The sequence below is a fragment of the Triturus cristatus genome, chromosome 6, assembly GCF_964204655.1.
Source record: "Triturus cristatus chromosome 6, aTriCri1.1, whole genome shotgun sequence".
In the NCBI taxonomy this organism is placed as follows: Eukaryota; Metazoa; Chordata; class Amphibia; order Caudata; family Salamandridae; genus Triturus; species Triturus cristatus.
The window spans coordinates 327,572,662-327,586,074 of record NC_140589.1 but is presented as its reverse complement, the minus strand read 5'-3'; the positions used below and the strand labels follow the sequence as shown (position 1 = coordinate 327,586,074).

Sequence of the window (13,413 nt, the reverse complement as noted above, 5' to 3'; positions counted from 1 at the left end):
CTATTGGTCTTTCTCTGCCTGGTCTTTTTTACCTTTGGTTTGAGTTTCTACAAAGGGATTGGTGAGAGCTGGGATTCCTCTGACTGGGCAATTTTTATAGAGGTGGTTTGTCCCTCCACAAAGATTACATTTTTTTGGCGCTTTGCAGTCTTGTGCCATGTGCCCTTTCTTTCCGCAATTTCTGCAGATATCCCCCGGGCACCACTCCTTGGTATGGCCTAATTGTAAACAGGCCCTACAAAAGTTTGGTTGGCCCGGGTAATACATAAAACCTCTGTTAGGTCCTATATAAAAATTTAAGGGGGGGTGTTTTGTCCCCCCTATCCCTTCCTCGTCTTCCTCCAGGATAACCATATACCTGCGTTTGCCGTTCCATATTCCCCATTCGTTTTTAAGTTCACCCCCTCCCCTTACGCTTTGGCAAAATCTCCGTAGGAAATTGGATATTTCAGATGGGGAGGCAAAGGGGTTATACATGTGAACTGTTATTGGTATCTCTCTGGGGGCTGCTAACGGAGTTATTTTATATCCTTCTAGGTCGGCATGGTCTCTCTTATTGTTGAAGTCAAAGAGGAACCTTTGATACATTCCCTCATTGCAGAAGGTGATGTCAAAAAGCCCCCTTATCCTAAAATCTTGCAGACACTTTACGTCGGTGGGTTCTATACAAAAGACTTGTTTGAGTACTGTGTCCATCAGGTGGCTAAGGTTTCTATTGTGTTTTGCTTCTTCCTCGATTTCAAACCTTACCGAGTATTTCATACCTGGTGGGGCCGACTTTCCAAAAGCATTGGCGTTGGTTTTTGTTGCTTCGTCTTTTCCTGATGCTCCGCCTGCTGCGGATGCGTAGCTTCTGGGTTTCTCCATGGTGGGTTGATGTATGTTGCGTGCCCCCTGGCCGTGCACCAGCCGGTGCGCCTGGGGGCTCACGTACCCTTATCTCTTTTTGCCCCTCGTGGGGTCCGTCTGTGCGCTCCTGGAGTGTCCCCGGGCCGATCACCCCAAATGGTGTGCCCGGGGTGTCTCCAAAACCAAAGGTGAGCCTCTACTTCTAAGTGGCGTGCCCCCTGGCCGTGCACCAGCCGGTGCACCTGGGAGCTCGCGTAGCCTTAAATCCTTTACGTACTGCTATGTGTAGGTAATTGCGTTTCCGATGCGCGGGTGCCGGCCCCCTAGGACAAAACCGAGGTCCACGCAGCCTTGCCACGGACATGCCGTGGAGCGAAGGCCCAGCAACACACAGGTCACAAGGTGTCAGGCGCCCCCTAGCCAAGATCCAAGCGTATTACTACACTTGATCTTAGCCAAAAGGCCGAGAAGCGATAACCAGAATGGTGCCAGAATTCACACCTCCCGGAGCAATCTCCATGGCTGACCCGGACCGGGGTCTTCCCTCGCACCGTCGCTTGAGGCCCTTTCGCCTCTTTTTCTGACTCCTAGCGGGAGCTCAGCATGTGCCCATAGAAAGGAGGCCCTGGCCTCGGGTCTTCTCCCGGCTCCCAGAGTCCTCCACGGCTCTCGCCTCGTTAGGCGTCACTTAGCATATCCACGTTGTCCTCTTTCTAGCATTTGCATGCCCCGCCCCTTCCTGTCCTCTGCTTCCAGCCGGCTGGCCGGAAAGCCTGGCAGCCGGGGGATGCTGGGAATCAGGCCAGGATGCCCTGGACAGCTCCCCGACAGGAAGTGGCCGGCGCCTCGCCCTCACCTGCCCGGGACACTGCTCCCCTGTAGCCAAAGGCCTATAGATTAGGCTTGGCCGTTCGTGGCCGTTCGGGGACGGGCGGGGCGGGCAAAGAAGGAAAAGGACTCTGTATTTTCCTTCATTGCTCAGAGAAGCCAAGGGCAGTGTCCACTTCTCTGCCTCCCTCCCTCCCTCCCTCCCTCCCTCTCCATCCCTCCCTCCCTCTCCCTCTCTCTCCTCGTCTCGTCTCGTCTCTTTCCGTCTCTACCTCGATCCTACTGACTTGCTGGAAAACTTCCTCAATTCGTTCCCCAGTGAAATGGATCCAAAAATGAAGGAAACTCTGATGCTGGAAAAGCAGTCTCCTTCTGACATTTTTCTCTTCCAAAGTGCAGCGTCTGGATGGAGAAGGAAATAAAAATAAAAATAAAGTTCCAGAAAACGTGAAGAATATATAAATAAATAAATAAAGCGCGTTTGCGGCAGATCAATGACATAAATAAATAAATAAATAAATAAATAAATAAATAAATAAATAAATAAAGCAAGACGCGGTGACCAGGGTGGTTTTATTCTCGCGCAAACACAGTAGCGCCACTTTACAGGGTTCGGTAGTGAAGCGCTACTTTCGTTTTCTCATCTATCTTTCAATAGCATTGTTTTCCCCGGGTGGGGAAGTGCACCATTCCTGGAGGTACTGCAATACCAGGTTGATGCGTGGAGTGGACAGAGCAAGCTCCTATTCCATCTCCCTGTTCCAAAAATCAATTTAATATATGGTCCCCAGATAGAGGACGTATCAGATATTAAACTGATAAGAACAGATTTTGTTTTGAAAACCTTTATTAATGTTAAAGGCACACATACAGGTTATCGCTCACAGGTTACAGAATAATCGTGCACGGTTTGTATTTACAAGAGGCAGGAGGGGGTCGGCCCTCAAAACATTATCGTTAATATGCAACAGAGTTAAGGTGACAGAAGGAAACAATACAATATGCCAGACCAATCTTTGCTTGGTGGTGGGGCCATAGTTCACCCACTGTCGGAAGCGCGTCATTCTCCGGTCGAGGAGCGCCACAGAGCTCAAGCCTATTGCGAGCATCGCCAATGTGGGCTTTCGTAGAGAGTTCATTGCAGCGAGGCTGCCGGTCACCATTGTTCGATGTCGGTGCTTGGTGGCGAGGCCATATTCCACCCACTGTCGGAATTGCGTCTTCCTCCGGTCGAGGAGCGCCACAGAGCTCAAGCCTATTGCGAGCATCGCCAATGTGGGCTCTCGTAGAGAGTTCATTGCAGCGATGCTGCCGGATACCATTGTTCGATGTCGCATCTTGCCAGACCGGGGGGTGCCACAGAGCTCAAGCCTGGGGCTACCCATAGCAGGCATCAATAATGTGGACACACATGCACTTACAAAGTTCATCTGGTTGAAGAAGTTCATTGCCATCTTTAGGTGACCCAGCCTTTCCAGTCCATGAAGTGCCACAAGGCACGAGCTTGGGGGGCCCCATAGCGCGCACCATCTATGTGTACATACGTGTGCATTTTGTCCATGCAAATGTTCCTGCATGCCACAGGGTGCAGAGTCTTGTGGTTAAAGAAGAGCGCATTGCGGGCCTCCCAGAGTGCCTCTTTACCGCAGTTCAGGATGCGCCATGCCGTCAGAAGGTATGGTTCTGGCAAAGCCCACCCATACAGCACCATTTCAAAAGTCAAGGTGGGAATATGGGCAATGTTCTGCAGGAAAGGCAGCATGAGGGCCCAAAAGGCTCGGGAGTGGGTGCATGTCCAAAACAGGTGGTAGATGGTCTCTGCATGGAGGCAGGCGTCCCTGGGGCACTGTTCAGATGGGGCCAGACCTCTGCGGTGCTGGAAAGCCTTTACTGGTAGACAGGCGTGTGCGCTGAGCCAGGCAAGGTCCCGCTGGCTGTGAGACAAACTGCGGTGACCCACCAGCTCCCAGACGGAAGAGGACTGCTGCTCTGAGAAAGGGCCCAAAAGAGTGACTGGTTCCAGATTTTCCAAAACAGGTTTGAGTTGTTTCGAGCGGCGACAGGCCGCGGGTGGAATCTTTGCAAATTCCAAAGTGTCCAGAAATTTCAACAGAGAATTATAATAAGTGGGAACATTTTGTGCACATGGGGTAAGGTTGGTGAAAATATATAAACCAACATGCCTGAAATGTGCCCCCACATAATACTTAACAAAAGAAGCCGCATGTGACTGTGCCGTCATGTCGAGCCTGGTGACAGTGTGACAGAAGACTTTGGATAGCAGAAAAGTACATACATTAGGCATGCCCTTCCCGCCCTTCTTCCAAGTTTTACATACTTTTATTCGGCTCAATTTCTCCATCCTTGAACCCCACAAAAACGTAAAGAGCCGTTTAGTACATTTAGCCAAAATGGGCGCAGGAGGGGGGTAAACCATAGCAAGATACAACATCAGTGGCAAGAGCACAGCTTTTACAATTAATACCTTTCCTTCCAGTGTGAGCTTACGCGTGGACCAAAGGGCGATCTTCTTCGCCATCTTACCATAGACTTCATCCCAGTTTCGGTGGATTGGCGCCTGCTCTGCAAAGAAGACCCCCAAGAGCTTAATGGGGTCAGTGGTGACCGGTACCTGCAGGGCAGTCAGATTGTCCCAAGGCCCCATTTTCAAGCAGATGCATTTATCTACATTCAATCTTAGCCCAGTGACCTCCTGGAAAATGGACGCTTGGGTGAGGGTCCTGCGGACTGATGCAGCGTCCGTGCAAAGAATGGTAACATCATCCATGTATGCCACCAGCTTCGCCTGTTTGCCAGACCCTCCCGGTACAAAGACCCCATGAATGATTTTGTCCTTCCTTAGATGGCATAGGAAGGGTTCTAATGCGCAGACAAATAGAGCAGGTGAGAGGGGGCAGCCCTGGCGCACTCCGGACAGTATGGAGAACGGCTGGGTGTGATAGCCATTGATACTAACCACACTGTTTGCTTGTGCGTACAAAGTGCGTAACATGTTTATTACTGTTTGTGGCACCCTGAGGCGGTCCAGAGCAGCAAAGAGGAAAATATGAGACACCCTGTCGAATGCTTTCTGAAAGTCTAGACTCAGGATTCCAAGGGATGATCCGCGGTCAGAATAAAACTGTAGGACATCTCTAAGAGTAGTGAGGATGTCTACAATAGACCTTCCCTTTACAGCACATGTTTGGTCGGTGTGTAATATGAAACCTAGGATAGAGCGAAACCTGCGAGCCAACACCTTGGAGACCAGCTTGTAGTCTGCGTTGAGCAATGAGATTGGCCTCCAGTTCTGAAGGGATGTCACCTCACCCTTTTTGTAGAGCAGCACAATTATACCGGCAGAAAACTCTGCAGTGAAACTGTTGTGCGAGAAGGAAGAGGTCACCATTTCCATAAAATCATTACAAATGAGGCCCCAGAATGTTTTGTAGAACTCCCAAGGGAGCCCAAATGGGCCCGGGCTGGATCCGGGAGGTGCTGTGCTCAGTGCTGTTTGGAACTCTTCCCCAGTGAAAGGGCCTTCGAGGAATTCTTGCTGTTTCCTATTCAGGCTCACCTCTGCCGCCTGGCAATACAGGGTGATATCTGCAAGGGAAGGGGGGTTAGTGGGTGCAGCATACACATTTTTTATAGAAATCACAAGCTATTTCCTGACAGGCCGAGACCCCTTGTTGACACACCCCGTTGACATCTTGGAGTGTGGTAAGTAGTGTGTGCACTCTGGGCTTTCTTAAAAAAGAAAGAGGTGCACTTCTCATCTTCTGTAAACTGCTTTACACGAGACTGAAAAATAATGGCCTTACTCTTTCTTTCTAACCAGGCAGACATGTCTCCTTTGATGGCTCTTACATCCTCTACTACATTTTTACCTGCTGCCCCCAATTGTTGTACCAGCACCAAATGATTCTGTAGTGTCCTGAATTCCTTCCATTCTGCTTGGCGGAGCAGACGGCCTTGTACCTGGAAAAACAAACGTGTTTTTGTTTTGACCCGTTTTGACCCATTTCCACCACTGATACAAGGAGGGAAAGCGTAGTTTCAAAGCAGCCCACTTTACATATTGTTTACGGTATTTGGCCACAATGCTTTGGTCTCGCAAAAGGTGCCCGCCAAGTTTACAGGCCCCCGGGCCCTTTTGCGGGCTGTGTAGGGTGTCAATTGAAACTCGAAGGAGCTGATGATCCGAGAAAGGCACTGGTTCCAGTGTACATGAGGTGGAGTCCAAAATATTTGAAACAAAGACATAATCGAGTCTGGATCGGACTTTCCCGTGGTCGGCCTCCCAGGTGAAGCCAGTGCCTGGCGGGAAGCAGCGCCTAAAAGTATCACACATGCCCAGATCACTGATCAATTTAGTGAGCAAATGTGAGGTGGCATCTAGCGTGTAGCCAGCTGCCTGTCCTTGCCGGTCCTTGGTGTGAAGAATACAATTGAAATCACCCACTAATAGTAAAGGGTTTGCACCTGTAAGGAAAGGTTTAATGAGGTTAAACAGTTCTGTTCGTGCCTGCTTGTGTGGGGGGGCGTACACATTGCACGCCCGCAGCGGTATGCCATCCATTTGGAGCGAAAGGAGAACTGCCCGCCCAGGGTCGAGGACGCGCTCCTCAAGCACCTGCCAATGTCGGCGCTGAAACAGGACCACAATGCCATCATTTTTGCCCTGATCCCCGGACCAGATTGACGGCCCAGCAGGCCAGAGAGCTTTCAGTGAGTCATAGCGGGGCTGGAAGGGTATGTGGCATTCCTGCAAACAAATAATATCAGCCTGTACATTTTTGCAAAAATCAAGGATCATGGATCTCGTGAGGGTGGTGTTCATTCCCCTCACGTTGCAGGAGGCAATAGTAACTGCCATTAAAAGGTAGAAGAAAAGAGCGATAGCCATGACGACTTCTGTGGGGCCACGCTGCCAGCACCTTCCAACACATTATCCTGTACCTCTAGATCTGCACCAGGGGGGGATTGTAGGGCTTGTGTTAGTAGTGCCTCCAGGTCGGGGGTTGCCTCCAGATCCGGGGTTTGGCTCTTCGGGTCTACACCAGCGTCTGGTAGGTCTAAAAAACCCTCCTCGGAGTCCGAGAGGGGAGCAAACCTGTTCCCCTTGGTGCCCCTGTCAAGGGAAGAGACGCGTCTCCGCGTCTTGACAGAGGGGGTCTTAGCACTCGGGTGTTTGATCTCCCTGCACTTGCGCTTTTGGGATGTGCATGTCTTCCAACCACTGTGTTCCATACTTATACCCTCCTTGTTAACTACCACTCGCGCTGGGCCTCCAACTTTGCTTGCCGCAGCCAATCGTATGTCACGCACCCCTCGTTCAACCGTGCCAGCCAGACACTCCGGTACACTTTCTGCCACCATACCAGGACTAGGTGCGGCTGGGGCGGGGACGTGGGCTGTACTAGGGTAGGGGGGGAAAGCCGCTGCAGCAGATGCCAGCCCTACAGCTGGAGGGGGGGGGGGAGGCTTCCCTGCACGGGCGGCCCTACGCGCCAATGCCTTCTTCCTAAGGCGCGCTGCTTCTGCCTGCTCAGCCAATTCTCCCGCACTGGGACCCACCGCTACATCCTCCTCATCCTCCATATCACTCCATTCATCAAGCTGGGGGACAGGGTTTTCTTCCACAGGTGCCACCCCACCCTCGGGACTATCCGGTTCTCCACCTCTCCGGATCTCAATATTGTCTATCACTCCTACCACCTATGAGTTGTCGGGGTTTGTGCCAGGCTGGGAGGTTGTGGGGTCAGCCGGTGGCTCCTCTGAGCCCGGTGCTGGCGCTGCGTGCGTGGGGGGTTGTTTTGAACCTCCTGCTGCAGAGGCGTAGGAAAACTTCTTCCTAGGACACGTTTTGAACAGATGTTGCTCACTACCACACAGATTACATTATTTTGGCACTGTACACTCTGGCGCTCTGTGGTCCAGGCTTCCGCAATTGCGACATGCCTGTCCGGAACACTGTTCTTTTGCGTGTCCGAACTGGTGGCACATTCTGCAATATAGCGGCTGCCCAGAATATAGAAGAAAACCTTTATTTGCCCCCAGGATGAAAGTCTGGGGGGGGGTGCGCCACACCTCGGACCCCATGCGGGTCGTCTTTAAAGGTGACCAGGTACTTCCTCTTGCCGTTCCAAATCCCACACATATTTTTTATTTTCTGCCCCCCCCGACCGTGGGGCAATATCTGGACAAAAAAACCTCAATAAAGCGGGGGTCAGTGTAGGGATTGTACATGTGAACAATGAGCACCACATCCTTTGGGGCATACAAAGGGGTGAACCTAAGCCCTTCAAAGACATCCTGGCCCCTGCGTTCTGTGACAATGCGCAGGACCTCTTTACAAATAGAGTCACTAGAAAAAGTAATATCAAACAACCCCCTTTGCGAGAAGTCCTGGACACATTCAATGGCGCGCTCAGATATTGTACATTCTTCCTTAAGGACTTCCTCAACTAAATACAAAACATTTTTCTCTTTGCGATGCTCTTCAGTAATATCAACTCGGACTGTATTAGGGATATAGTCATTCATCCGTGCAGCCCCTGCCATAGGTTGGAAAGTGGCCATGATGGTGATTAGGAGCCCGGGGGCTCCCCCCACGGGCTGCCAGGCAGGTGGATGTATTAGCGCAGGACCCAGTACTTAGAAAACGGGGCTTTTCCCAGGAGGCGTGACACAGAGAAAAACGGCCAGGCAGCCGCCACTGCGCCTGCCCTAGTTCGTGCCCCCTCTCCTCACAAAAACAGAAAGCAACACAGTCCCACTAGCGAGGCAGGGGCCGTGACTTGGGGGGTGGTAGTATTGTGAAGTTCCAGTGACCCCCCTTCCCCTGAGATAACTCCGGTGTAGTCAATGCAAGAACGAAGGAGCAGGTGGCCTCCAGGAAGTGAAAGCCGGCTTACCTCCGGGATGAGAGATACAATGTTGCAAGTGATTCCAGGCAGAAGCCGCTCCCGGGAGCCCTGCGAAGGCAGCAGGTGCTGCGGGGGAAGCAGCCCCCGCTCTCTCCTCTCTTCTCTGCTGATGCAGGTCTCGTTTTCTGCTCTCCTCTTCTAGCGCCGGTCAGCAGTTCATCAGGGGCCGGTGGAGGGGGTTCCGATGACCAGCCAAACAGGGGGCACAGTGGTATGTGAGCCCAGGCCCACTTCGCAGTCTCGAGGAGCTGGAGGGGGGGTCCAGGCGCTGATCTCCACAGAGCTCCGTAAATCCTCGTGATCCTGGAAGAAGATGACCCTCAGTGTCAGGGGTTACAGCCTGGTCCCGGTCAAGCCAGGTGCCGCAGGCCCGGCGCGTCCACGTCAGGAACACCCTACAGAAATTATGCTGGTCTGCCCACCTTTCCCAGAGGCGCAGCCTTGCCCCGGTCATGCCAGGGAGCGAAGGCCCAGCCCCTTAGGTCCAGTCAAGCAAACAGTGACCCTGGTCAGAGCACCGTCCCCCCTAGTAGCGCAGCCTGGCTCCGGTCATGCCAGAGAACGCAGGCCCAGCCTTTCAGGGTTCAGGCGTCTCCTCCCAACCTTCAAGCAGGAACAAGCTGTAAACTGATAAGAACAGATTTTTTTTTTTTTCCCTTTGTCAGGGCGTCATTTCTGGTTCAGATACATCAATCGTCACCTTCCACAACACCCTTTTTGCTCGTCAGTCGTTAGTAACAAACTTGGCAACAAGTGCGCAAGCTATCCTGTTGACCTTTAACCTGTGAAGGGAAAAGGTCACGTTAGTCAAATACATACAGTAAATTTTTACATTTACTCTACCTGTCTTCATCTTCCCTCTCCTCTCTCCCGTTGCCAGACTGGTTCCTGGATTGAAGGGAAGAAAAGAAGAAAAACAGTTTAGTGGCCCCTCTAGGGCCCCCCCCTCATTTAAGGGTTTGGGGACCCCTTTGGGTCCGCTGTCGTCGCCGTCGTTGTCTGAGCCTTCCAGGCCCCCCCCCATGCAAGGGTACAAGGGGACCCCTTTGGGTCCTCAGGTTTCGTCGTCGCTGTCTCCATCTGATCTGTCCAGTGCTGCGTAGTCTCGCAGGAGGCTGTGGATCATTGTACGGCATACCAGGGTCGATGTCTCCTTTTTCCCTACTACCAGGCGGTTTCTGGAAAACAAGAGAACATCTTTAAAACAACACAGGAGCCTCCAGCAACCCCGGAGGTTTTCTAGTGCATGTGTCCCTGGGAACAGTCCATACATCACAGAGTCAGCAGTGATGCAGGTCGTAGGTATCCAGGCCCTAAGCTCCGTGCCTAGGGCCTTCAGCAGGTCCTGCGTGTACGTGCACTCCCAGAAGAGATGGTATGTTGTTTCGTCCCCGGTGCACCCTCTCGGGCAGGACTTGTATCGGTTGAGCCCCCTTGCGTGCATGTAGGCTCTCACGGGGAGTACCCCTTGTATGGCCATCCAGGCGATGTCCTTGTGTTGGTTTGTCAGGCGCTTGGATGCGACGTTTCCCCACACGTGGTCTGCTGTGGCTGAGGGGAGGGCGCCGATCGGCTCACTGATCTTTCTTGCACGTATCAGGCGTTGGAGAAGTTTTGGAGTCCACATGACGGGGCAAACTGCCACAGTCATACTCTCGCACAAACTTTTCCGCTTCCTTGTAGAACCACGGGGTCTCCCAGTTGTACGGGACGGCACTCACCCACTCTGCCCATCCAAGGCGCCTCCACGTTGGCAGCAGGAAGAAGCGTGCCATTAGAAAGCCGGCGTGGCTCTCGTCTTTGGACCTCAGGGTGTTCCTTATGCAGTGGCACACGAAGGTCCCTCTCAGGATGGTTGCGATGTCTGGCACTCCTTTGCCTCCCTTGTCGTGGGTCTTGAACATCACCGCCCTCTTCACTCTGTCCATCTTCGAGTTCCAGATGAAGTAGAAGATCATTCTCGTGATGGCCTTAGCTGTTCTGGTCTGCACTGGCCATCCATGAGCGACGTACTGGAGCACTGGCAGGGTCTCGTTCCGCAGGACCAAAGACTTCCCTTCGATCGTCAGCTTCCGGAGGCTCCAGAGTCCCAGCTTCTGCCTAGTCTTTGCTAGTCTTTCCTCCCAGGTCTTCTCCGCTGCACCGTCTCCGCCGAACCTGACTCCAAGGATCTTCATGAAGTCCTGCTTAATGGGGAATGGCAGTGGGTCTCGGGTCGGGGTCCAATGTCCGAAGAGCAGGATTTCTGACTTGGCGCTGTTGATCTTTGCTCCAGACGCCTTCCCAAACTCGATACAAGTCTTCTCTAGCTCCTTCACAGACGGTCCGTCTTCGCAGAATACGCAGACGTCGTCCATGTAAAGGGAGCACTTCACTTCTCCTCGTCCTCCGCTCCCTGGTACCTTCACTCCTCTGATGTTCCTGTTCTGCCGAATGCGCTCGGCGAGGAGTTCGATCACACAGATTAACAGGAGGGGGGAGAGCGGGCAGCCCTGCCTCACCCCCGACAGGACGGGGAACGGATCGGTTCTCCAGCCATTTACCAATGCCGTGCTGGAGATGTCTCTATACATTGTTTTCACCACGTCACAGAAAAAGTCACCCAGTCCCAGAGCTCTGAGTGTCCGGTCCATGAACTCATGGGAGACGCGGTCGAACGCCTTTTCCTGGTCCAGGCTGACCAAGGCCGTCGGGACCTTGCGGCCCTTGACGTCCTCGATCGTGTCCTGGACCAGGGCCAGACTGTCCGCGATCTGCCGTCCCGGTATCCCACAGGAATGGTCCGGGTGGACTATCTTCTCTATCACTTTCTTTAGGCGGTTGGCCATCAACTTTGCGAGAATCTTGTAGTCCACATTGAGGAGAGAGATGGGCCTCCAGTTCTTGAGGTCTTCTCTTTCTCCCTTCTGCTTGTACAAGAGTGTTATCATACCCTCACGCAGGGATTGCGGCATACTACCCTTGCCCACCACTTCCTCGTAGAGGTCTAGCAAGTCCGGTCCGATCAGATCACACAGTTCGACATAAAGTTCCACTGGGAGACCGTCGTTTCCGGGCGTCTTGCCACTCTTGGAGGCTGTGGCGGCCAAGTGCAGCTCTTCCAGGGTGAAGGGCGCGTTCAGGCCCTCTCTCTCTTCCGGACCCAGTGTCTTCGAGATCCCCCTAGGAAACTGTCCGCCTGGTCTCTCTCTGACGACTTTGGTGAGTAGAGTTCGCCGTAAAAGTCTGTTACGACTTTCATGACTTCCTCCTTCTCCCCTTGGAGGTTGCCCTCCGAGTCCCGAAGCTCAACCAGCGGTGTGTGGGTCGAGTGAAGTTTCTTGAAGAAGAATGAGTTGCATTTCTCGTCCTTCTCTAGGTTCTCGGTTCTGGTCCGGAAGATGATTTTCTTAGATTCCACCCTAAAGTGCTCTGCGAGCTCTTTTCGGGTTTCCTCCAAGTCGTCACCCACGTCCCATCCCCCAAGCTCGAGTTCGTACAGTTGCTGCAGTTTGCTCTGCAGTTTCCTGAACGTCCTCTTTGTTTCCCGTGCAGCAGCTCTGCTTGCATCCTGGAAGAAGCTTCGGAACCTGTCCTTCACCCATTCCCACCACTCGCTGGAGGAGTGAAAGATGTCCTTCATGTCCCTCCACTCTATGTGCGCAGTTCTGAGGTTCGCCACTAACTCCTCGTTTTCCAACAAAGAGCAGTTCAGTTTCCACAATCCTAGTCCGGCGGGGAACTTCCCTGTAAGTTCCCCCTCGAAACTGACTGCTCTGTGGTCAGAGAAGTGGACGGCGACCATGGAGCTTCGCCCAGGCTTTACTGTTGGGGAGTTGAATAGGAAGGAACGCACGGATCCGTGCGGCCTACTCCAGGAATAATTCCTGGCGTTCGGTCCCATGGACCCGATGGCATCATGGAGGGACGCCTCGCCTATCATCTCCACCAACAGCCTAGACGTCACGTCCATCCCTGCAGAGCCAGACCCACTGCGTCCGTCCAGCTCTACTATGCAGTTGAAATCACCACCCATCAGAATGGTTCTGGAGGTCACGAGTTGCATCCTGAGCACCCTGAACGTCTCAAGTCGCTCATTCTTCTCCGGGGGGGCATAGACATTGATGAGCCTAACGGGCTCACCAGCTCACGAGCCGTCCACGACCAGAACTCTGCCGTTGACCTGCTCGGTGACCTTGTCCACGGTGAAATGCCTTCCCCTGATCAGAATGGCCACTCCAGACGATTTGCAATCGTTTCCTCCAGACCAGAAAGATGGACCGTGCGTCCGCTGCCATTCAAGCTGGCTGTACGACTGGGCGTACGGAATCCCGCATTCCTGCAGAAAGCAGATATCTCGGTTCTGGGTGGCCAGGAAGCGCAACGTGCCGACCCGCCTGACCTGATCCTTCATGCTTATGACGTTTAGGGTGAACAATGATATCGCCATTGTCTCCGCGCTATCGGTCAGTATCTGGTTTCGAACCTACTGGGGATGAAGGCCCTGGGGTGCTTCACTTGGGTCTTGGACCCCATGTTGGTTCTGCACTCCTCTTTCCTCCGGGGCATGCTCGGTGCCCTCAATGGACACTTCTGTTCCTACTTCTGGGGTCCATTGTGCTGCTTCCGGTGGTGGTGTCACCATGGAGAGCTGATGATGGAGTTCTTGGAGAACCGAATGGATTTCCACTAACTCCTTGTCCTCATCCTCATCCTCCATTTCTGCGTTGTTCCCGGTACTCTCGGTGTCGCTTACGAGGATGACGGCGTCGGCGTTGTCTTCTTCTTCCTCGGTGGTGCCCGCTGTGTTCACCTTCTTGCTGAC

General features: G+C 53.0%; 1 protein-coding gene and 1 pseudogene across 1 annotated transcript; both read right to left on the bottom strand.

The window, feature by feature from the left end:
- LOC146816823 (zinc finger CCHC domain-containing protein 3-like) lies at positions 1–867 on the bottom strand. Its single transcript, XM_085609578.1, has one exon. It carries the CDS (start codon positions 865–867, stop codon positions 1–3), a length of 867 nt encoding a protein of 288 aa, XP_085465704.1.
- Positions 868–2,353: 1,486 nt separating this feature from the next.
- Positions 2,354–2,525, bottom strand: LOC146816822 (U2 spliceosomal RNA; annotated as a pseudogene).
- Between the last annotated feature and the right edge of the window lie 10,888 nt (positions 2,526–13,413).

What these genes read in the sequence shown, in the direction of transcription:
- LOC146816823 (XM_085609578.1), bottom strand. Translation starts at nt 867, where the DNA reads ATGGAGAAACCCAGAAGCTACGCATCCGCAGCAGGCGGAGCATCAGGA.